Source organism: Bubalus bubalis, chromosome 11 (assembly GCF_019923935.1).
Source record: "Bubalus bubalis isolate 160015118507 breed Murrah chromosome 11, NDDB_SH_1, whole genome shotgun sequence".
Lineage (NCBI taxonomy): Eukaryota > Metazoa > Chordata > Mammalia > Artiodactyla > Bovidae > Bubalus > Bubalus bubalis.
Genome location: NC_059167.1, coordinates 427,591 through 453,245, shown reverse-complemented (window position 1 = coordinate 453,245; position 25,655 = coordinate 427,591). Strand labels below are relative to the sequence as shown.

The 25,655-nt window shown below is 39.7% G+C and overlaps 1 protein-coding gene across 3 annotated transcripts in view; it reads left to right on the top strand.

Annotated features, from left to right (window-relative positions):
* GOLM2 (golgi membrane protein 2) overlaps positions 1-25,655 on the top strand; it is an 85,902-nt gene that overhangs the window by 51,546 nt on the left and 8,701 nt on the right. For 2 of the 3 annotated variants that reach the window (XM_006075884.4, XM_044924606.2), the window contains exons 7-9: positions 12,106-12,204; positions 13,148-13,318; positions 25,165-25,332. In XM_006075884.4, the coding sequence (XP_006075946.1) occupies positions 12,106-12,204; positions 13,148-13,318; positions 25,165-25,332 (438 nt within the window). The remainder of the gene's footprint in view (positions 1-12,105; positions 12,205-13,147; positions 13,319-25,164; positions 25,333-25,655) is intronic. The other variant, XM_006075885.4, reaches the window with a different exon arrangement.

The window sequence follows — 25,655 nt, the reverse complement described above, 5'->3', positions numbered from 1 at the left end:
AGGACATGGCCTTTCACTCTGAGCTGTGATCTCTACTTTGAAAGTAGGACTTGTAGCATCTCATTTGAATGTGTCTGATGCTCAGTGAAGACCCTGCACTGTGGCTGGCTCAGAGATCCGGTTGGCTCCAAGCACTCCGTGACCTCTGTTAGTTTTTGTTCAGCTCTCAACCATGCAGCAGGCACTGTGTGTTAGGTCCGATAGAGTCTCACAGTGTGTAGTCACGGCCCAGGCCTTGGTCAGAGACCCAAGGGGAGTATCCCTGCAGATTTCTGTCCCCATCTCACCACTCACCACTCCTTTCTCTGTAGTGTTTTTTCCTACAAATTCCAGCCACCTCAGCAACCCAGTTTGCCTCCTCTGCTTACTGAGACTGTTCACCTCATGTATATCCCTTCTTTCAAGGATTGGTTTTATGCTGCTGGTTGTCCAGTGCCTGAAAACAGTAGGCTTGTCTATTTTGTCTATATTAAGAATTGTTCAGGATGTGAGAGAGGATAAGTCCAATATTAGTTATTATCTCATGGGTAGCAGTAGAAATTCATATTCAGTTCAGTTCAGTGGCTCAATCGTGTCTGACTCTTTGCGACCCCATGAACCGCAGCACACCAGACCTCCCTGTCCATCACCAACTTCCGGAGTCCACCCAAACCCACGTCCATTGAGTCAGTGATGGCATCCAACCATCTCATCCTCTGTCGTCCTCTTCTCCTCCTGCCCTCAATCTTTCCCAGCATCAGGGTCTTTTCCAATGAGTCAGATCTTTGCATCAGGTGGCCAAAGTATTGGAGTTCAGCTTCAACATCAGTCCTTCCAATGAACACCCAGGACTGATCTCCTTTAGGATGGGCTGGTTGGCTCTCCTTGCAGTCCAAGGGACTCTCAAGAGTCTTCTCCAACACCACAATTCAAAAGCATCAATTCTTCTGCACTCAGCTGTCTTTATAGTCCCAACTCTCACATCCATACATGACCATAGCCTTGACTAGATGGACCTTTGTTGACAAAGTGATGTCTCTGCTTTTTAATATGCTGTCTTGGTTGGTCATAACTTTCCTTCCAAGGAGTAAGCATCTTTTAATTTCATGGCCGCAGTCACCATCTGCAGTGATTTTGGAGCCCCAAAAAATAAAGTCTGACACTGTTTCCACTGTTTCCCCATCTATTTGCCATGAATTGATGGGACTGGATGCCATGATCTTAGTTTTCTGAATGTTGAGCTTTAAGCCAACTTTTTCACCATCCTTTTTCACTTTCATCAAGAGGCTATTTAGTTCCTCTTCACTTTCTGCCCTAAGGGTGGTGTCATCTGCATATCTGAGGTTATTGATATTTCTCCCGGCAATCTTGATTCCAGCTTGTGCTTCTTCCAGCCCAGTGTTTCTCATGATGTACTCTGCATAGAAGTTAAATAAGCAGGGTGACGATATACAGCCTTGACGTACTCCTTTTCCTCTTTGGAACCAGTCTATTGTTCTATGTCCAATTCTAACTGTTGCTTCCTGACCTGCATACAGATTTCTCAAGAGGCAGGTCAAGTGGTCTGGTATTCCCATCTCTTTCAGAATTTCCCACAGTTTATTGTGATCCACACAGTCAAAGGCTTTGGCATAGTCAATAAAGCAGAAATAGATGTTTTTCTGGAACTCTCTTGCTTTTTCCATGATCCAGTGGATGTTGGCAATTTGATCTCTGGTTCCTCTGCTTTTCTAAAACCAGCTTGAACATCTGGAAGTTCACAGTTCATGTATTGCTGAAGCCTGGCTTGGAGAATTTTAAGCATCACTTTACTAGTGTGTGAGATGAGTGCAATTGTGTGGTAGTTTGAGCATTCTTTGGCATTGCCTTTCTTTGGGATTGGAGTGAAAACTGACCTTTTCCAGTCCTGTGGCCACTACTGAGTTTTCCAAATTTGCTGGCATATTGAGTGCAGCACTTTCAGAGCATCATCTTTCGGGATTTGAAATGGCTCTACTGGAATTCCATCACCTCCACTAGCTTTGTTCGTAGTGATGGTTCCTAAGGCCCACTTGACTTCACATTCCAGGATGTCTGGCTCTAGGTCAGTGATCACACCATCGTGATTATCTGGGTCATGAAGATCTTTTTTGTACAGTTCTTCTGTGTATTCTTGCCACCTCTTCTTAATATCTTCTGCTTCTGTTAGGTCCATACCATTTCTGTCCTTGATCGAGCCCATCTTTGCATGAAATGTTCCCTTGGTATCTCTAATTTTCCTGAAGAGATCTCTAGTCTTTCCCATTCTGTTATTTTCCTCTATTTCTTTGCACTGATCGCTGAGGAAGGCTTTCTTATCTCTTCTTGCTATTCTTTGGAACTCTGCATTCAAATGGGTATATCTTTCCTTTTCTCCTTTGCTTTTTGCTTTTCTTCTTTTCACAGCTATTTGTAAGGCTTCCTCAGACAGCCATTTTGCTTTTTGCATCTATTTTTCATGGGACTGGTCTTGATCCTTGTCTCCTGTACAATGTCATGAACCTCCATCCATAGTTCATCAGGCACTCTGTCTGTTAGATCTAGCCCCTTAAATCTATTTATCACTTCCACTGTATAGTCATAAGGGATTTGATTTAGGTCATACCTGAATGGTCTAGTGGTTTTTGCTACTTTCTTCAGTTAAAGTCTGAATTTGGCGATAAGGAGTATATGATCTGAGCCACAGTCAGCTCCTGGTCTTGTTTTTGCTGACTGTATAGAGCTTCTCCATCTTTGTCTGACTGTAATCAATCTGATTTTGGTGTTTACCATCTGGTGATGTCCATGTGTAGAGTCTTCTCTTGTGTTGTTGGAAGAGGGTGCTTGCTATGACCAGTGCATTCTCTTGGCAGAACTCTATTAGTCTTTGCCCTGCTTCATTCTGTAGTCCAAGGCCAAATTTGCCTGTTACTCCAGGTGTTTCTTGACTTCCTACTTTTGCACTCCAGTCCCCTGTAATGAAAAGGACATCTTTTTTGGGTGTTATTTCTAAAAAGTCTTGTAGGTCTTCATAGAGCTGTTCAACTTCAGCTTCTTCAGCGTTACTGGTCGGGGCATAGACTTGGATTACCGTGATATTGAATGATTTGCCTTGGAAACGAACAGAGATCATTCTGTCGTTTTTGAGATTGAAATTCATATTACTTTTTAAAATTGTATAAATGGATTTTTCAGTGTGAAAGAATTTCAGTTCATAGGCCAGGTCTACAGAGCCATATGAGAACATCATTTTATTAGTCTCTGTAGACATGTACGTATGTTTCTTAGAGGGCTGAGATGGCCTCAGTGGCCAATATTTGAGCAGTTACAGGCATGTTATATCTGTTCATGTACACAGAACAAGATAAGGATGTTACATCAGTGTTTTGTATTTAATGTTCATGCTTCAGAATTACTATTTTAATGGGTAATTATTGATCAGAGTTTCATGAAGTTCCAAAAACATTACTGTAAGTAAACATTCATCAGGATTCCTAAGTGTAAGCAAGCTATCTAATCAGCAGGTCAATAATTTGGTTAGGGCTGATAGTTTTACATTTAAATGTTTTTGTTTCCTTCAACCTCAATCTCGAATTCTTTTTTCATTTTAATGATAAAGCTTAACTTTGACAATTCTAAATACTTAGTATATGTTGAACACCTACTGTTTTCTAGGCATCTGTCATGATATACTAGCAAATATTCTGACTTATCCTTCACTTTAATCATGTAGGGCAAATAGCATTATTCCTTTTTTTCAGATGAAACCTCAAGCTTTAAGAAACTAGGCACTTGAGTCTTACAGTTAATAAATTATAGAGCCATGATTTGAACCCTGGTCTAACTCCAGAGCCCATACTTTTTATGCTGTCTTTTATTCTCTTAGTTGTGCAACAGAACCACCTTTGGAACTATTAATAGATATGACTTCCTGGGTACCATCCCTGTATTCAGTATATTCAGGGTTGTTGTATTAGTTGCTAAGTCATGTCCAACTCTTTTGCAACTCCATGGACTGTAGCCCACCAGGCTCTTCTGTCCATGGGATTTCCCAGGCAAGAATCCTGGAGCGGGTTGCCATTTCCTTCTCCCGGGGATCTTCCCAACCCAGGCATCCAGCTCGCGTCTTCTGCACTGTTAGGCAGATTCTCTACCCCTGAGCCCGCTGGACGCCCGTGTCAGGGTGATAGCTGTAGAACTGTGCGTTGCTAGAGCTGAGCCCCGCTGCTTCCCAGTGCCCTTCCTTCTGCGGGGTCACAGGCACTGGCCTGTGAAGCCTGTCAGTCAGGAGACGAGAACGACTGTTGCTCTGCCGTTGAAATAAGAAAATGAGAGTGGAAAGCAAAGCCAGTTTCTTGTTGACTCTCCGAGTAGAGGCTGCAGCTGAGAGCTAGCAGAGAAGTCGAGGAGGATTAACCCTAAACTTCCTGTTAATTTTTTTTTTTCCTATTCCTATTTGGGCTTCCCTGGTGGCTCAGAGGTTAAAGTGTCTGCCTGCAATGCGGGAGACCTGGGTTCGATCCCTGGGTCGGGAAGATCCCCTGGAGAAGGAAATGGCAACTCACTCCAGGATTCTTGCCTGGAGAACCCCATGGACAGAGAAGCCTGGTGGGCTACAGTCCATGGGGTCGCAAAGAGTTGGACACGACTGAGTGACTTCACTTACTTACTTGGTAAGCTTATCAGCCAGGTTCTCCAGAAATGACTGCTTTGAATTTTTAAGTCAAGTAGGAGGTGTGTCTCATCTCTGCTGTCCTGAGTTTCCATCCCTCATCTGTGAAAGGCACTACCTGCCTCACGTGGCTCCGAGAGCGACATGAGGTTAGAGCCTGGTTCACACTAAGCTTTCAGAAAGTGGGAGCTGCTCTTGTCATAAGTAGTGGTGCTGTTGCTTCCTTTGAAATTGCCAGTTTCATCCCAGCCCTCAGCCCCCTGCTCCCCTATCTGACGTTTGTTTACTGTTCTGGGCTCGGATGCGGGCCCTGCTCTCCTCTCTGCCTTCGTTGCTGTGCTTTCCTCTCAGGGCTTTCCCTGCGTTTCCTCAGAGCTGCTGCACATGCTTCTGTCTCAGGACCTCTGTACTTGCTGGTCTCTGCCTGAGATAGTCTTCACATTTCACTCCCACCTCTGCCCAAAGAGGTCTTCAGAAATGCCTCCCCTGACCAAGCATCTAAAATAGAACATCCACTACCCTTTTTTTAAAAAATTAATGAATTTATTTTAATTGGAGGCTAATTACTTTACCGCATTGTGGTGGTTTTGGTCGTACGTTGATGTGAATCACCCACAGGTGCACGGGTCCCCCGTCCTGAACGCCTCCCCCCGCCCCTCCGCACCCCGTCTCACTGGGTTGTCCAGAGCGCCGGCTTTGAGTGTCCTGCTTCAGGCACAGAACTTGCACTGGTCATCGATTTTGCACATGGTAATATACATGTTTCAGTGCTTTCTCTCAGATCATCGCACCCTCGCCATCTCTCACAGAGTCCAGAAGTCTGTTCTTTGCATCTGTGTGTCTTTTGCTGCCTTGCATATAGGGTCGTCATTACATATCCCTTTATCACATGTCCCTATTTTACTTCATGATTAACATTTTTACTCTGACATTTGCATTATATGCTATAGATACTTATTAATTCATTTGTTGTTTTATAACTTGGTCTGTTTTGTCCACCGCTAAGTCATTCCAACTCTTCTACAACCCCATGGACTGTAGCCATCCAGGGTCCTCTGTCCATGGGATTTCCCAGGCAAGAATACTGAAGTGGGTTGCCATTTCCTTCTCCAGGGGATCTTCCTAACCCAGGGATTGAACCTGCATCTTCTGCATTGGTAGGGGGATTCTCTACCACTGAACCACCAGGGAAACCCTGCATATAGTAGACACTTAATAACTATTGTTGAATGATTAAATTTCCAAATCAATAGCTCTCCTTTATTAAAAAAAGTACAAAACCCCGTATCATAGTGGTAGGATAAAAGCTATCTGCTCTAGGGGCTTTGTATCCTGTCTTTACGGTTAAACAAGTTTTATCATTTTTATGTTGTTCAGTCACTCAGTCATGTCTGACTCTTTGTGACCCCATGGACTGCAGCATGCCAGGCTCCCCTCCCTTCACCATCTCCTGGAGTTTGCTTAAACTCATCTCCATTGAGTCGGTGATGCCATCCAACCATCTCATCCTCTGTTGTCCCCTTCTCCTCCTGCCTTCAGTACTTCCCAGCATCAGGGTCTTTTGCAGTGAGTCAGCTCTTCAAATCAGGTGGTCAAAATATTAGAACTTCAGCCTCAGCATCAGTCCCTCCAATAAACACCCAGGACTGATTTCCTTTAGGATGGACTGGTTTGATCTCCCTGCAGTCCAAGGGACTCTCGAGAGTCTTTTCCAACACCACAGTTCAAAAGCATCAATTCTTTGGTGCTCAGTCTTCTTTATAGTCCAACTTTCACATCCATACGTGACTACTGGAAAAACCATAGCTTTGACTAGACGGACCTTTGCGGGCAGAGTAATGTCTGTGCTTTTGAATATGCTGTGTAGGTTGGTCATAGCTTCCCTTCCAAGGAGCAGCGTCTTAGCTCCATGGCTGCCGTCACCGTCTGCAGTGACTTTGGAGCCCAGAAATAGTCAGTCGCCATTTCCACTGTTTCCTCCTCTTTGCCATGAAGTGAAGGGACTGGGTGCCATGATCTTAGCTCTTTGAATGCTGAGTATTAAGCCAACTTTTTCCACTCTCGTCTTTCACTTTCATCAAGAGGCTGTTCAGTTCCTCTTTGCTTTCTGTTTATCCTTGGGAATTTTCCTTGATAGCGGCTTTCTCAGCGATGTGCATCTAGCAGTGTGGTAATGACATTGCCTGGCGGCAGGAGTGCTCTGTGCCTTCTGTACCCCCCCGGCTCCTAGTGGTCCCCTGTGGAGAGGTCCTGGGTAAAATGTATCGTCATATATGAGGTGAAGTAAAAGTTGCTCAGTCGTGTCTGACTCTGCAACCCCATACCACACAGTCCGTGGAATTCTCCAGGCCAGAATACTGGAGTGGGTAGCCGTTCCCTTCTCCAAGGATCGTAATGTACAAATAACCTTAGTATTGTATGTAATTCTTTTCAGTCTTTCCGTGTCTGATTTTTTCCCCATACTTCAGCTCACATTTGTTTCAAGCTCACATTTATTTAGTTTTTCTTATTTTTAAAGAAGTGCACATAGGCACCACTAGTGCCTAGTGGGGTGAGCTCACTCAGTCGCGTCCGACTCTTTGTGACCCCATGGACCACAGCCCACCAGGCTGCTCCATCCGTGGGATTTTCCAATCAAAAATACCAGAGTGGGTTGCCATTTCCTTCTCCAGGGGATCTTCCCAATCCAGGGATTGAACCTGGGTCTCCTGTATTGCAGGCAGACGCTTTATCCTCTGAGCCACCAGGGAAGCTAAGAATTTACTCTATCTAGTTCCAAGAATGCTCACCATAAAATACAAGAATGCTCACCATAAAATTATTTATCATGATAAATTTAAAACCATATAAATGTTTCAGATAAGCTTATTAGGTCATTAAATGTGTTCTATCCATAAAATTTGGTATATAGTCCTAAAAAAAATGATGTTGACTAGTTTTAATTAACATATAACTATGATTGTTTTTGGCCATACTGTGTAGCTTGTGGGATCTTAGTTCCCCAACCAGGGATTGAACCTGGGCCCTCGGCAGTGAAAGCGTGGAGTCCTGGCTACTGGGCTGCCAGGGAATTCCCAATATAGCTATGATTTTTTTTTTTTTTTCATGAAAAAAAGCAGGTTACAAGGGAGCAAGTACAATAGAATCTCATTTTTGTGATTAAAATTAGATACTTGTATATGTGTAGAAAAAATATCTGAAGAACTATATATAAAACTGCAGAGCAAGATTAGTGGTCCAGGTCCACTAGTAATTTTTTGGATCTTCACTTTTTTTTTGGTACCACTAACTGTAGCTATTAGTTTTGGCTCCTGGGAAAGCCTCTATCTTGTCTTGGGTGTGAATAAATCACCTTTCCCCTAAAAAAAGCAAGACTAGAATTTTTTTTTTTTGAAGGAACTTTTCTAGGAGAGTAAAAAAAGTCAAAGCAAAAGCATAGAACCCAAAGTATTTACAGAACGACATTACTTTTTCCTCAGTAGTAAAAAGTCTGTCCACCAGTTAGCTTACCGATGCAGCTGGCGCTGTGGCGTACTGGGGCAGTCCTTGACCCAGACCTTTCAAGTCAAACCTGTGACGTTGGAAGTTTTGATTCAGTACTATGATACCATTTAGGAATGTTATAGAAGAAATTGAGATGGCACAGAAAAATATGTATAAAATATTAAACAACCAGATTATAAAATAGTATACATGATAGTATCATAATTTTAAGATATATTGTGTAATGGACAGGAAAAAACAAAACAGGTAATCTTGAAAGGGTAGCAGTGCTTATCTTTAAGTGGGGGAATTGCAGCTCATTTTACATCTCTTCCTGCTTCTCTACTTTTCTGAACTTTTGTGGAAATGTAGTATTCGCGTCACACTTACAAGGCTCCATAGGACCACAGCTGTGTCCTCGGACTCCGCGCCGATGGAGCCGCCCTGGCCCGGGTTGTGTGCTGTCTACACTCTGGTCGTGTGAACCCTCGAGAGAGGGCCGTGGATAAAGAGAACTCAGGGACTTGAGTGTGGGGTAGGGGTGTCCTGAGCTAGTCCCCCACGGATACCGAGGGATGACTGTGTGGTTTCTAGTACAGACAAACCATGTTTTAGTGTGCTTAGCTTTATTGCACTTCACAGATTGTGTTTTTTACAAATTGAACGTTTGTGGCAACCCTGTGTCAAGCAAATCTGTGAGTGCCATTTTCCCAGCAGCATTTGCTCACTTCATGTCTCTGTGTTGCATTTTGGTACCTCTTGCAATATTTCAAACCCTGTACCAGCAAAAAGATTACAACTTGCTCAAGGCTCAGATAACGGTTAATGTTTTTTAGCAATGAAGTGTTTTAAAATTAAGGTGTGTAAATAAATAAATTTTTTTAAAAAATTTAAAAAAATAAAATGCCAACAAAAATAAATAAAATTAAGGTGTGTACATTGATTTTTTAGACATAACACCACTGTCCACTTAATAGACTACTGTATCATGTAAACATACCTTTTATACGTCCTACGAAACCAAACAATGCATGTGACTCGCTTTATCGCTGTGGTCGCTTTACTGCAGTGGTGTGGGGCTCAGCTGGCAGTAGCAGCAGGTACGCCTGTCTACAGGTTCTGAACACTTCCGGATGGGGACGCTGTATAAAGGTTGGGTCTTGTTTTTGGGCTGCGCTGCACCGCATAGTTGCCCAACCAGGCATCAAATCCATATGTAAAGGCTCTTTGTAATCCAGCTCTTTCTACCTATCTAAATTTGCATAGTTTCTCCTCCAAAGAGTCAGCTTGTTCTTGAGCAGGAGGGATTATTACATAACCTAAGAACATGTAACATGTATGATCACTTCTTGTTTAATCTTGAAAGTACCCTCTTTTGTCTTTTGGTTTATATAGTACTGAGGCCAGCTAGGGTCCAACAGTGATCAACAAATTTGTAGATTGTGACTGACTCCTCCTTCCAGTATATCTACTAGATGCTTAGTGTCCTCAGAAGCAGTTAGCAAGTCAAAATTGTGTTGTTAGGCCTTCAAAGTACTGCTCTTTAAAGATGTCGGCTGCTCAGTTGCCTTATGTACAGATGTGGGTGTTGAGCATTGCAGCTGGGAATACTAACAAGGAAAGGGCACCCAGTGAGATACAGAAAACCTCAGCTTTCTGTAACTTTGAATGGGTTGCTGTATTAGGGTGCATTTTAAGCTTCTTGGGCCTTTAAATTTGGAAATCTATATAATAATAAATACACAATAAATAATGAAAAAAATGATGAAATATAGTCACTGAAACAAACTTTGAGGATTATAAAAATAACCCAAGCATACTAGATGGGATTGACAAGGCTGTGGTGTATTAACAAATAATGTCCAAATTGCAGTTGCTTAAAGCAGTAAAGTTTTGTTTATGTAAATGCGCACTTTGCAGTCTGATGCAGGTTGGATGACTCTCGTTGCAGCTCTCCTCCAAGCTATGTCTCCTTACATTATTTGATGCCACCATTTTCATAGGTGGCCTCCGAATTTGTGGCAGAAGGGAAGAGAGATTGTAGTTGATTTACACAGGAGATTTTATTGGCACACTTAGAAGAGGCACATTCAATTTCACTTACATTATCATGACTGGAACCCAGTTTCATGGCCCGTAACCATAAGGAAGGCTAATCTTCCTCTATGCCTAGGAAAAATATAATGAAATAGGGTCATGAAGCATCATATCTGCCACACCAAAGTTTTAGAAGAATAAAATGGGCCATAACTGTATCTTATAGATCAGTTCAGTTCAGTCTCTCAGTTGTGTCCGACTCTTTGCGATCCCATGGACTACAGCATGCCAGGACTCCGTGTCCATCACCAGCTCCCGGAGTTTACCCAAACTCATGACCATTGAGTTGGTGATGCCATCCAACCATCTCATCCTCTGTCGTCCCCTTCTCTTCCCACCTTCAGTCTTTCCCAGCATCAGTGTCTTTTCCAATGAGTCAGTTCTTTGCATCAGGTGGCCAAAGTATTGGAGTTTTGGCTTCAACATCAGTTCCTCCAATAAACATTCAGGACTGATTTCCTTTAGGATTGACTGGTTTGATCTCCTTGCAATCCAAGGGACTTTTAAGAGTCTTCTCCAACACCACAGTTCAAAAGCATCAATTCTTCGGCACGCAGCCTTCTTTATGGTCTAACTCTCACATCCATACATGACTACTGGAAAAACCATAGCTTTGACTAGACAGACCTTTGTCGGCAAAGTAATGTCTCTGCTTTTTAATATGCTGTCTAGCTTGGTCATAACTTTCCTTCCAAGGAGCAAGCGTCTTTTAATTTCATGGCTGCACTCACCATCTGCAGTGATTTTGGAGCCCAAGAAAATAAAGTCTGTCACTGTTTCCACTGTTTCCCCATCTGTTTTCCATCAAGTGATGGGACCAGATGCCATGATCTTAGTTTTCTGAATGTTGAGTTTTAAGCCAACTTTTTCACTCTCCTCTTTCACTTTCATCAAGAGGCTCTATTTCTTCGCTTTCTGCTATAAGGGTGGTGTCATCTGCATATCTGAGGTTATTGATATTTCTCCCAACAGTCTTGATTCCAGCTTGTGCTTCATGCAGCCCAGCATTTCACATGATGTACTCAGCATAGAAGTTAAATAAGCAGGGTGACAATATACAGCCTTGATGTACTCCTTTCCCAATTTGGAACCAGTCTGTTGTTCCATGTCCAGTTCTAACTGTTGCTTCTTGAACTGCGTACAGCTTTCTCAGGAGGCAGGTCAGGTGGTCTGGTATTCCCATCTCTTTCAGAATTTTCCACACTTTATTGTGATCTACACAGTCAAAGGCTTTGGTGTAGTCAATAAGCAGAAGTAGCTGGTTTTTTTGGAACTCTCTTGCTTTCTCAATGATCCAATAGATGTTGGCAATTTGGTCTCTGGTTCCTCTGCCTTTTCTAAGTCCAGCTTGAACGTCTGGGCGTTCATAGATGACTTTCAGTTCTCCCCTCTTTATCTGTTTCCCTTCTCTGTAGTTTTCATCTTGTTCTCTGCCTTTCTGTCACGTTAAGCTGCCCAAGGTTGTGGTGCAATGAGTGAAAATTAACCTGTTTGCCTGTTGCCTTCATTTCTTACAGGAGAAGAGAATCCCAACAAGTTTTCACTGTATCTGGAGAGACTCATTTATTCATTCATCAAATTTTAATTGAGCTCCTGTTATATGCCAGGCACTATTCTAGGTATTGAGAATGTAGTGGTGAACAAGACAGAATTCCTGTCTTGTATTCTGGTCAGATTTATTGATCACCAAAATCTGTTATGGATGGTACAATATTCCAATTAGTAACCATAAATTGTTAATATACCAACTATAAGGATTACAAAATTAGAATAAGCATCATAGGATTAATGCAGTGTAAATAGATTCATGGTGGTTGGTTTTATAAACCATAATATTACTGGGAATAATATGGATCTCTCTTTTTTTTTTCTTTTAGCTTTAAAGAAACCCCCTGTTTCCTTTTCTCAATATGAAAGTCATCAAGTAATCTCCCATCTTCCAACTGGACAACCTCTCTCCCCAAATATGGTTCCAGGTATGAAGTCTTATTCTTAAAATTCCATTTAAAAATCAGTGTACTGGTTACATATTGTTATATAGGGAATAAAACATGTCATTCAGGAGCACAGTGAAGTATCATTCATTCTTCTAGTTAACATTATGTATTGTCAAATGACTGATAAAAGCTCAGGGAGAAATCATTATAAAATTAACTTTGTCTAATGGACTATTAAGAGCAGAAGAATTATTTGTTGTGCCACTCTGGACTACCTTCCCTTTCAGTACTACTGCTGTGTATGTATTTACCTTCTTCAGAATGTGTTCAAGTGTATCTCCCAGAGGCCTTCTAAAAGTTAAGAGATCCATCTATATTCCGCTCCCTGCTCTCTACTTTTCTATTTGTTTTCTACTGAATACTTACTCAGTTTTATAGGAATGTTCCCCTAAAATGAGAATTGATATGAATAAAATTCATTGTAATAAAGATCTAAATCAATTATTTGATGAGTTAAAAAGAGAAGTGAAGGAAAGAGAAGATATATCCAGGAGATGCTAATAAGAATCAGGAGTTGTGTCACTGTGTAGATGAGAATGGCGTTGAGAATAGAAATTCTAAAAGCCTTATGGATTTTGGAGATTTCTGACAGCGATTTGGAATTTGGAGGGAAGATAGAGATATCGCTGCCTTTCCATTGGTCCCTGAGGTCTCAGAGAGTGAGTGACTGAGAAACAACGTATACAGTTGGCGAATGAGTTTATAATCAGCACTTAAGATATCTACCTGGGAATGGTCAGTAAACATCACACAACTAAAATCACATTGGTTATAAGCTTTGATTAAAGAAATAAAATAAAGCTTAAAAAAAAAAAAGCTACCTGCTAACCCAGTATCAGATAACAGTGTCTTACTTTTCTCAAGTAGGTCTTATGAAACTTTTATGCAAAATATGACCTTAATTTGATTATTTTTGCCTTAGATTCTCATATAAACCACAATGGAAACTCTAGAACTTCAAAACAGAATCCTTCCAATCCTCTTCAGCGTTTAATTCCAGGCCCTAACTTGGAGAGTGAACCCAGAATTCAAGCAGAAGTTCTAAAGCAGGCTACCAAGGATCAAGCTGGTGATTTCCATAAATTGAAGCAAAGTAAGAATCAGTTGATAAGTATTATGCTGAAAAGATTTCTTTAAATATATTTATTTACAAGGCTCAATTTGCATCTTCATTATTATAATCTCTAACAAATGAACGTATAGTAAAGTTTTACACATATAAAGAGAAAGTATAATGGTGGTAAAATTTTAAAGAAAAGTAGGTTTTACATATTCTAAAGAACACATTCAAAAGCTTCTTTTGTTCTCCATTAAAAATAAATTTAGGTGAGTTGATTTTTTAAAATGCTTTCAGTTCTTACGAATGTGCAAATTTTTTGAGAAGTGAGAAAAGATAATATTTTGTTAAGCTAGTAAATGAAACTTTGATTAGAAGAGAGGGAAGATCGAGATTTGAAAAATGGGTTCTGGAAGTAATAAAGACTGTGTGGTAGAAGGCTCAATGCTGCTTGCTTTTCCATTCCTTCCAGTTGCGATTTGCTTCATTTAGGTTTTAGGAGGGAATTGAAAAAAAAATGGAACAGATTCATAGTACTGGGTAATAAGGTTTGACTGCTTAATTGTTTCAGAGATAGTGATTATGATAAGTGGAAAATACCTGTTTATTTGCATAATTCTCTAATTGGTAGATTTTCAAGTTGTAGAAGAAAACATTTTGGTAGTTGACAGAATTAGGAACTGGCCAGCTCTCTTAAACTGTACTTTTCACTGCCTCTGCTGTTTAAACCTTCCTCCCTTCAACTTCTGAATGGACAGAATGTCCGAGAGCTCCAGTTTGCTTTTGTTTACTTTTAAGGATGGTTTCCATGGCAACAGCTCTTCAGAGCAGTGTGTAGGCGTTTACTTGTACAGGGGTTGTTTGTATGGTGAGATCTGCACAGTGTTACATTTTAAAATTGGTCTTATGACAATTATTCATATTTCTGCATCTATATGAACATATAGTTTATCTACACTTAATTGATTTTCCTTCCTTGATGTTTTAAAGCCTATCCATGTATCTTGACTGAAATATTATGTAAAAAATGTTTTTGTTTACAAGGATATGGCTAATATTTTAAATACAGTGAAAAAATATTTCCTTCAAATCTTGTTGGAGGATTGGCTTCAAAACTTTTTAGCTCAACAAAAAGATGTGTATGGTAAGGTCAGAATCTTACTAAGATAAAATATCTTAATTTGATCACCTAAGATTTTCTTCTACTTATAGTTTATTCTGTAAAAATTGTTATCACTCTCTTACCTCCCAACCAGTCTTTGGGTAGATGTGACTGGAAAATTACTACTTTCTACAAGTTTTTTTCTTGGCCATGTTATGTGGCATGCAGGTTCCTAGTTCGCCGACCAGGGATCAAACCCATGCCCATCCCATGCCCCCTGCAGTGGAAGCACAGAGTCCTAACCTCTGGACTGCCAGGGAATTCCCTACAATTTCTTTTTAAAAGAGTTTTAAAATCTTATTCTGAATTCTTTTCAATATATACAGAGAGAGTTGAAATCAGTGTGAGCACTGTTTTGTGATTTACTTTGACATTATTTCTTACATGCGTTTTAACTTATTAAATGGCTATGTAGTTGTCATTAAAATATATATATACACATACACACACACATAAAGATATATACATATATTCCATTGTATTTAGGTAATAATAATAGTTCATCTAGCTCTGCTCTTTAATTGATTGTTTAAATTATTTCATAGTGTCTTACGTTAGCAGTCATGACTATGATTATCTTTTATTTCAAATTATTTCCTGCTTCTACTCTGAGTGTTCTTTTATAAGTATAATCTCCTGACTGAATTTGCAAAGTACTTGACTAACTTTATAGCTCCTGTTACAAATTGCCAGATTGTTCTCTATAACAGTTTCACAGTGTCACTAGAGATGTTTACCCAGGTAATCATGATGGTGTGCTCACTGACCTAGAGCCAGACATCCTGGAATGTGAAGTCAAGTGGGCCTTAGGAAGCATCACTACAAACAAAGCTAGTGGAGATGATGGAATTCCAGTTGAGCTATTCCAAATCCTGAAAGATGACGCTGTGAAAGTGCTGCACTCAATATGCCAGCAAATTTGGAAAACTCATCAGTGGCCACAGGACTGGAAAAGGTCAGTTTTCATTCCAATCCCAAAGAAAGGCAATGGCAAAGAATGCTCCAACTACCACACAATTGCACTCATCTCACACGCTAGTAAAGTGATGCTCAAAATTCTCCAAGCCAGGCTTCACAAATATGTGAACCGTGAACTTCCTGATATTCAAGCTGGTTTTAGAAAAGGCAGAGGAACCAGAGATCAAATTGCCAATATCCACTGGATCATGGAAAAAGCAAGAGAGTTTGAGAAAAACATCTATTTCTGCTTTATTGACTATGCCAAAGCCTTTGACTGTGTGGATCACAATAAACTGTGGGAAATTCCGAAAGAGATGGGAATACCAGACCACCTGACCTGCCTCTTGAGAAATTTGTATGCAGGTCAGGAAGCAACAGTTAGAACTGGACATGGAACAACAGACTGGTTCCAAATAGGAAAAGAAGTACGTCAAGGCTGTATATTGTCACCCTGTTTATTTAACTTATATGCAGAGTACATCATGAGAAGTGCTGGACTGGAAGAAACACAAGCTGGAATCAAGATTGCTGGGAGAAATATCAATGACCTCAGATATGCAGATGACACCACCCTTATGGCAGAAAATGAAGAGGAACTAAAAAGCCTCTTGATGAAAGTGAAAGTGGAGAGTGAAAAAGTTGGCTTTCATTCAGAAAACGAAGATCATGACATCCGGTCCCACCACTTCATGGGAAATAGATGGGGAAACAGTGGAAACAGTGTCAGACTTTATTTTTCTGGGCTCCAAAATGACTGCAGATGGTGACTGCAGCCATGAAATTAAAGACGCTTACTCCTTGGAAGGAAAGTTATGACCAACCTAGATAGCATATTCAAAAGCAGAGACATGACTTTGCCAACAAAGGTCCGTCTAGTCAAGGCTATGGTTTTTCCAGTGGTCATGTATGGATGTGAGAGTTGGACTGTGAAGAAAGCTGAGCGCCGAAGAATTGATGCTTTTGAACTGTGGTGCTGGAGAAGACTCTTGAGAGTCCCTTGGACTGCAAGGAGATCCAACCGGTTCATTCTGAAGATCAGCCCTGGGATTTTTTTGGAAGGAATGATGCTAAAGCTGAAACTCCAGTACTTTGGCCGCCTCATGAGAAGAGTTGACTCATTGGAAAAGACTCTGATGCTGGGAGGGATTGGGGGCAGGAGAAGGGGACGACAGAGGATGAGATGGCTGGATGGCATCACTGACTCGATGGACATGAGTCTGAGTGAACTCCGGGAGTTGGTGATGGACAGGGAGGCCTGGCGTGCTGTGATTCATGGGATCACAAAGAGTCGGACACGGCTGAGCAACTGATCTGATCTGAAAATTCACCAAAGTGCACAGTTCAGTGGTATTTAGTACGTTCGTAAAGTTGTACAGTCATCATGACTGCTTTCTAGTTCCAGAAAGTGCTCATTGATACAGAAGAGAGCCTGCGCCCATTACACAGTCACTCCCCATTTGCTGACACCCACCGTCCTTGGCAACGACTGACCTTATTTCTGACTGTGGATTCACCTATCCTGGATATTTCATGTAAATGCAATCATGCAGTATGTAGCCTTTTTTGTCTGGCTTGTTTTTCTTAGCATAATGTTTTCAAGGCTCAGTCATGTGAACCTTTATTCCTCTGACGGCTGGCTGTCATTCGGTTGTATGAATACAGTCTGTTTGTCCATCACCCATAGATGGGCATTTGGATTGTTCCCATGTTTTGGCTGTTGTGACTAGTGTTGCTCTGAACATTTATTTACAAGTTTTTGTTGAACACTCGTTTTCCATTTCTCAAAGTGTTGTTATATACATAGGTGTAGAATCGCTGGGCTATCAGTCACTCTATGCTGAGCTTTATGAGGAAGTGCCAAACCGTTTTCCACGGCAGCTGCACCATTTACAGTTCCTCAGCAATGCGCGAGAGGCCAGTTTCTCGACGTCCTTGTCAGCACTTAATATCTTCCATTATGGTTGTTTTCACTGTTGCCGTCCTAGCATGTGTGCAGTCGTATCTCACTGGGACTTTCATTTGCATTTCCCTAGTGACTGGTGACAGTGATCACCTTTTCATATATTTGGTGGCCATTTATGTACCCTCTTTGGAGAAATGTCTATTCAAGTCCTTTGCCTATTTTAAAATTGGGTTGTTTTCGTTGCTGTTGAGTTTTAAGCATTATTTATATATTCTGGATACTAGATCCTTTATCAGATATATGATGTGCAAATGCTTTTGCCCATTCTAGTGTTTGTCTTTTCACACTTTGATAGTCCTGCAGTGCACGAGGTGCTAATTTTGATGGGGTCCAATACATCTATTTTTCTTTTGTGGTTCATGCTTTTGGTGTCATGTCTAAGAAATCTTTGCCAAATCACAGGTCATGTTTTCTTCTAAGGACTTTATAGTTTTTGGTCTTGTTTCTAACTTGAGGTACAGTTGATTTACCATATTCTGTTAGTTTCAGGCGTACAACATAATGATTCAACGTTTGTACACATTGCAAAACGGTCACCACAGCACTAGTTTCCGCTTTCATATGTAGGTTTTTTGATGTATTTTAAGTTAATATTTATATATGGTGTGAGGTAAGGATCCAGGTATACTCTGTATACGGGTATCCCAGCACTACTTGTTGAAGAGACCGTCTTTCTCCATTGAGCAGTCTTGGCGTTCTTGTCAAAAATCAGCTGATGACACGTGTGGGTTTCTTCTGGACTTCAGTTCCGTCCCACTGATCCCAGCTGCCAGCACACTCTTGTGATCACTGTCACTTTGTAGCAAGTTCTGAAATTGGGAAGTGTGAGTTTTCCAACTTTGCCCTTCATTATAAGATTATTCTGACTTTTGGAATCTCTGACAATTCCATCTGAATTTTAGGATCTGCTTGTTTATTTCTACTAAAGAGAGTTAGGATTTTAATAGGAATTGTATGAAATCTGTAGATTGCTCTGGGGAGGATTGTCTTCTGAACAATATTAGGTCTATTAATCCATGAAGATAGGATGTCTTTCCATTAATTTAGGGTATCTTAATTTTTTTCAGCAATTTTTGTAGTTTTCAGTGACAAATCTTGTGCCTCCTTGGTTAAATTTATTCCTAAGCATTGTATTCTTTTTTATGTTACTGTAAATCAAGTTCTCCTCTTAATTTCCTTTTCAGATTGTTTATTGTTAATGCATAGAAATATGACTGATTTTTTTTTTCCTTTGGCTTTTGGTTTTAAAATTTTTAATGCAAATTTCTACAAATATGCTAATATTTGGGTTCATTTCAAAGATTTAGAATTTATTTTATTTTCACTCTTTTAGAATAATAGGTATGAATCATTGTTTTTAAATATACTATAAAATATACCTATGTCATATATATTAATGTATATAAACATACTTATTAACATATATAAACATACTTAAGTCAATATTTTGAATATGATTCAAAAATTTTATGAGTATTTTACATCAAATACATTTTTTGTTTTTGCTTTTGTCCTGCCTTCAGCCATTTCTCCTATGTCCCCACCCCAGCCTCTGCCAACTATCAATCTATTCTTTTTGTATTATGATTTTTATTTTTGTTTGTTTTACTTTTTTTTTTAGATTCTACATAGAAGAAAGATTATATGGTACTTACTGATTATATATGGTACTTACTGAGATTATGTGGTACTTACTCTTGCCTGGAAAATCCCGTGGATGGAGGAGCCTGGTGGGCTACAGTCCATGGGGTTGCTAAGAGTTGGACACAACTGAGCGACTTCATTTTCACTTTTCACTGTCATGAACTGGAGAAGGAAATGGCAACCCACTCCAGTATTCTTGCCTGGAGAATCCCAGGGGCGGGGGAGCCTGGTGGGCTGCCGTCTGTGGGGTCGCACAGAGGCGGACACGACTGACGCGACGGAGCAGCAGCAGCAGCAGCACTGATCCACTTGGCATAAAGGCATCAGGGTTCAGTCATGTTGTTGCAGATGACAAAATTTCATGCTTCTTTATGGCTGAATAATACTTCATCACACATATATGCCACACTCTCTTTATCCATTCATTCACCCGTGGACACTTAGGTTGTCCCCGTGTCTTGGCTCTTGTAAATAATGCTAATGTAGCATGGAGGTGCATGTATCTTTTCAAGTTTGTGTTTTCATTTTCTTCAGATAAATACCCAAAATGGAATTGCTGGATCATAGGATATTTTTTTTAAATTTTTGAGGACCCTCCATAATGCTTTCTCTATGAAACCATAGTGGTAGCGCTGGTTTACTTTCCTACCAGGAGTGCATAAGGGCTCCCTTTCCTCCACAGTTCTCCAGTTATGACTGATTTTTGTTTGTTGATCTTGTATCCTACAACTTAGCTGAATTTAACACAGCAGGTTTTTATTTGTGTATATTCAAGCATATCCATCTTGACTTATGAGAATCATTTCTTTTATAGAAAATCATCTATCTTATTTGGCCATATATATACTACTAAATTTCCACGTGTTTTTTTTTTTTTAACCACTAGTGGATTATTTGATCTCTTTGGAATATGCTGTGCTGTGGTAAGTCGCTTCAGTCATGTCTTGACTGTTTGTGACCCCCCAGGCTCTTTTGTCCAGGCAAGAACACTGGAGTGGGTTGCCATGCTCTCCTCCAGGGGATCTTCCCCGCCCAGAGATCAGACCTGCGTCTCTAATGTCTCCCGCTTTGGCAGGGAGGAGCTTTACCACTGGCACCACCTGGGAAGCCTGAGCTTGTGTCTAGCACTTGGAAACAGATGGTCTGAGAAGATGCAGGTACTGACAAGGCAAAAGAGGAAATCAATGTGAGTTAAGAGCTAGAAAGGAAGGTTTCAAAAAAAGAGGCCATCAGGTTTCTCTAGTGTAATGGTTATCATGTTCACCTCGAAAGAGTCAAATATATTATAGTGTGACAGAAAGAAAGAAAGGAGCATTCAAATAAGGATTTATTGGAAAGACGAGCTCAAGCAGAGCAGCAGGGTAAGGGAGCCCAGGAGAAGTGCTGTGCCACGTGGTTCATAGTCTCAGGTTTCAGGTGGTACTGTTAGCTTTCTAGTTATTTCTGGCTAATGATCTTGCCCATGGCCATATTTGGTCTGATCCAGGGCCTTTCCTGATGGCACGTGCATCTTTCAGTCAAGCTGGTTTCTAGCAGGAGGGTTTCTGGAAGTTTGGCAGGACATATTACAAACTGGTGTCACCTCCCTTCTCTTGGCCGCTCCCCAAATCTTCCGGTTAGTCTTCGGTTATTGGACCTTCTGGTAGTGAGACTGCTCGTCCAGCTGTTATCACCATGCCTGGCCACGGTGGGTGGTTTTGGTGAACAGTTTCCTAACAGACCATTCAGTTCAGTTCACTTCAGTTCAGTGGCTCAGTCGTGTCCGATTCTTTGCGACCCCATGAATCGAAGCACGCCAGGTCTCCCTGTGCATCACCAACTCCCAGAGTTCACTCAGACTCATCTCCATCGAGTCGGTGATGCCATCCAACCATCTCATCCTGTGTTGTCCCCTTCTCCTCCTGCCCTCAATCTTTCCCAGCATCAGGGTCTTTTCAGATGAGTCAGCTCTTCACATCAGGTGGCCAAAGTATTAAGGAAATTCAGCAGGTATTTGTGAAAAACAGCAAGCTCTAAGCCAACTAGGATTAGAAGGTGATTTCCTTAACCTGATGGAGTATCTGCCAAGATCCTGTCACAAACATCATACTTAAGGGTGAATTGTCAGAAGCTTGCCTCTGAAATCCAGAAGACGAGGGTAACCAGTCGTCACTTCTGTCCAGCTTTTCACAGTAGGTCCTGCTCAACAAAACAAAGTACAAGAAAGGAAAATAAACAGTACAGAGATGAGAAAGGAAGAAATAAAACTGATAAGCCAATATTAAGATGATTTTATATGTAGAAAATACAAAAACAGTATGTAAATTATTAAATAAATATATTTAGCAAAGTTATTAGATATGGGATTAAAAGTTAATTGCATTTCTATATGTCAGCAGTAAACATATAAAGTGAAAATTTTTAAAAGAAACTTTTTAAGATTTTTGTAAGTTATTTTTTAAAAAAATTTCCACCTCGCAAAAACAAACATTCACCATAAATCATTTTGTTAGGATAAATTTGTCCAATCAAACTGGTATAGCATGGCTCAAGGGCTCAGAAGTTATCTCCCAGAATCAAGGCAAGAACCAGTCCTGAAGACAAGACTTTCTTTGGAATGTACCATGAGATAGGTATAGGAAGCCTCTTAAAATCTCTGACTTTACAGGTCTTCCATAATTATTCCCAATTTGCTTATCCAAACTTCCTGTACTTTCTAATTTAAATCCAGTCAAATTAGTCTCTTTACTGTCTCTTGAATACTCTGTCTTCATTCTTATTTGAATGCTCCTTTCTTTCTTCCTGTCACAGTATAATGTATTTGCCTCTTTCGAGGTGAACATGATAACCATTACACTAGAGAAGCCTGATGGCCTCTTTTTTTTGAAACCTTCCTTTCTAGCTCTTAAGTCACATTGATTTCTTCTTGTATAACTTTTTGTAAGTATATTGCCCGATAATTATATAATTTATACAAATTAATACATTTATATGGAGAAGGCAGTGGCATCCCACTCCAGTACTCTTGCCTGGAGAATCCCATGGACAGAGGAGCCTGGTGGGCTACAGTCCGTGGGGCGGCTAAAAGTCAGACACACTGAGCGACTTCACTTTCACTTGACTGGCAAGTAGCGAGTTTATGTCCTTAACTCTGTTTTTTTCCCTCTCGTTGTTTATCGTACGGTATATATGATAACATGAATTACTATTGTGGTCATACATTCTTGTTAATTTTCTTATTATCTCTTGAGTGTTACTGCGGTTGTAGTATGAAAAGTTTATGAGTGAATTCAAGCCAGTCAGAACATCACACACCTTTAAAATAAAAAGAGAGAAGAAACTTTGTGAATTATTCTGTTGGAATATTATAATAGGAGCAGGTTGACCAATCCTTTGATTAATATGCCATGTTTGATAATATTAGTTAAATTAATCATATTTTGCAATAACCTTTTAGACTAATTTTTGGTCTCTATTTCATAATTCTGATTAAAAAATGAAAATATTTTCTTGGAGGAAACTGTGTACCTTGAGAAACTCACTTGGTAACTACCAGGTTAAAATGTTTATGTATTTAAAACAGCAATTTCACATTACATAAAGATGAGTTAACTGCTCCAGGCATTTTGTCCATAATATTACATATTAAGAAAAACAAAATATAGTTTTCTGTAAATCTCTCTTTTTTCCTTCTTAGGTTGGCATCTTTTATTTTATCATTAGAGAAAGAGATAATAATAGATACCAGATTTTTCTTTTTTGCATCACTTCCATTAGAAGACAGGTTGTCTTTCTCACAAAGAGCGTCGTTTCTCATGATACTCTTTTTTCCTTCTTAACTCTTGTATATCCATCTATTTTCTCTCCCTCTCTTTTGATCAGCGTACGTGTTTTTTGTATATGCCCAGCTCTATTCTGGAATAGATTTAAGATGATTGTCTGTGCTCTCCTGGTAGCCCCCTTTACTTCAGTTTCCTGCTGTAAACTGCTCCCCTCAAAAACCTATGAGTATGATTTGTTCTTTAACTGTGTTTAGTTAAAAGAAAAATTGATTGACTCTTTTTATTTGCTGTATAGCTGTTACAGTATTATATTATTTTCACATGTACAACATGGTGATTCAAAATTTTTACAGTTTATACTCCATTTAAAATTATTACAAAACGTTGGCTGTATTCCCTGTGTTGGACAGTATACTCTCGTGGCTTATTCACTGTACACGTAACAGTCCGTACTTCTTAACCTCCTGTCTTGTACTCCCCTCCGCGCTCCCCTCTGGTGACCACTCATTTGTTCTCTGTGTCTGTGAGTCTGTTTCTGTTCTCTTGTGTTCTTTAGTTTGTTTTGATTCTTAGATTCCACATATAAGTGATAACATAGAGTATGTATCTTTCTCTGACTTATTTCACGAAGCACAATGTCCTCCAGGTCCATCCATGTTGTCGCAAATGGCAAAAATCCCTTCTTTTTTATAGTTAAGTATATATCTTATATATACACCACATCTTCTTTATCCATTTATCCTTTGACGGACACTTAGGTTGCTTCCATATCATGACTACTGTAAATAATACTGCTATGAACATTAGGCTCCATATATCTTTTTGACTCAGTGTTTGCATTTTCCTCAGATACGCACCCAAGAGTGAAACTGCTGGATCATGTGGTCGTTCTGTTTTTAGTTGTTTATGGAACTTCCATGGTGGCTGCACCAATCTACAGTCCTGTCAGCAGTGTGCAAGGATCCCTTTTTCTCCACAGCCTTTCCAGCCTTTATTATTTATAGGCTTTTTATGATAGCCATTCTGATCAGTGTGAGATGATACCTCATTGTGGTTTTGATTTGCATTTCCCTAATTAGCACTATTGAGCATCTCTTCATGTGCCTGTTGGCCATCTGTATGTCTTCGGAAAAATGTTTATTCAGTCCATTTTTTAATCAGGTTGTTTGTGGTTTTGGTATTGAGTTATAGAAGCTGTTTATGTATTTTGGAAATTTTCTGATTGGCTCTCTATTCAGCAGTTAGAAATATATTGGCCTGATGACATGGTGAGCCATCTGTCGAAGTGACCAATACCTCCGTAATTCTTTCTGTTTGAACTTAACCTTACTTTCCAAGAAGAGGAAGTTTGTCTCATTGCAATGTGAATTTTAAAAATATAATTCCCCAAATGTTAAACCTATCACAGAGTTTTTATAATTTCTAAAAATCTTAAATCATCAGTAAGTTAATGATATCCATATTTTGGGGATTGGAATAAAATTTACTTTTATGCTACTTAAATTTAATGTCAGAGTTTAACTTGTGTTTGGGAGTCAGATCTTAGTTTGCATAACATTTTTATTTTTGATGTCCATTTATTGAATAGCTTTTTACAGTACATGTTATATCTATTGCTCTTCTTGAGTCTAGTTACTATGAATGTGTGCAATATAATAGCCTTGTGTAGGTCAACTTTCTTAAGCTTCCTCTGTCATTGACTTTTAGAAGTCTGGTTTGGGAGATGAGAAAGAATAAATCAGAATTACTTGGGATGTTTTTCAAAACACACACTACTAGGGATTCTGATAATTTACTCTTTGCCGTACCTCCTTGGAAATCCATGGCCATGGTGAGTCACTGTTACTGAAGAAACTTAAGACAGCCCACCAGTATGTTAGTGTGTCTTATTTTCCAAAAAGAAACTGCATGGCTTCTACAGGCCTACATGGTACTCATTTGTTCTGATAAGAAAAGTTATCAAAATTATTCCTGGAAAGTAATATTTTATAAAACAATAAATGACTACAGGTTTCATATATGTATTATATCTACTCATAAAATTTTTGATTTTCCTCCTAAAGTGTTAAGTTAGACAAATACTTCTATCAGAAAAGTTGTTGGTTATTAGGAAAATAGTTTTGAAAATTGTGCCCTTTTCTTTAAGAAAACATTCAAACCTTAAGTAGCAAGTACTGCAATTAATACACAGGAGAAATTCTCAAAATTATTTTCGGTCTTCATTCTTATTTCCTTTTACCTTAAATAACCTTCAGAAAATGTATCTTTTTTTTATAACCAGTATCCTGAAAGTTGCCAGGTTTCACTTGTCTGCTTTCTGATCTACCTCCAATATAGGTCCCTTCTTTTCTTCTCTCTTCACTCTTGATTTAATCCTCTGCCTACTTCACAGGCCGATTCTTTGATGAGAATGAATCCCCTGTTGATCCGCAGCATGGCTCTAAACTGGCGGATTATAATGGGGATGATGGTAACGTAGGTGAGTATGAGGCAGACAAGCAGGCTGAGCTGGCTTACAATGAGGAAGAAGATGGTGATGGTGGAGAGGAAGACGTCCAAGGTGAGCGTGGGCCTGGCCTCCGCGCCGTGACCGTGACACCCACCTCCTCAATTTTTGGTTGAATTTGTGTAGAATTTTCCCCACTTATTAGCAGTACGATCTTCATACAGAGAGGTATTCTGTGCAGTTTTTCAATTCTATTTTGAAAACCATTTTGTGATATTTGTATTTACAGATCTTTAAACAGATCATTTTAATTGTTTTCATTTTTAGTTATTATGTTACATGTTTTAGTGACTATAGTTAATTTGAAACTCAAACGCTTCAGAAATTTTAGCACTAAATTAATTGTTTAAACTGTCTCTAGACTTTACCTAAGGCAG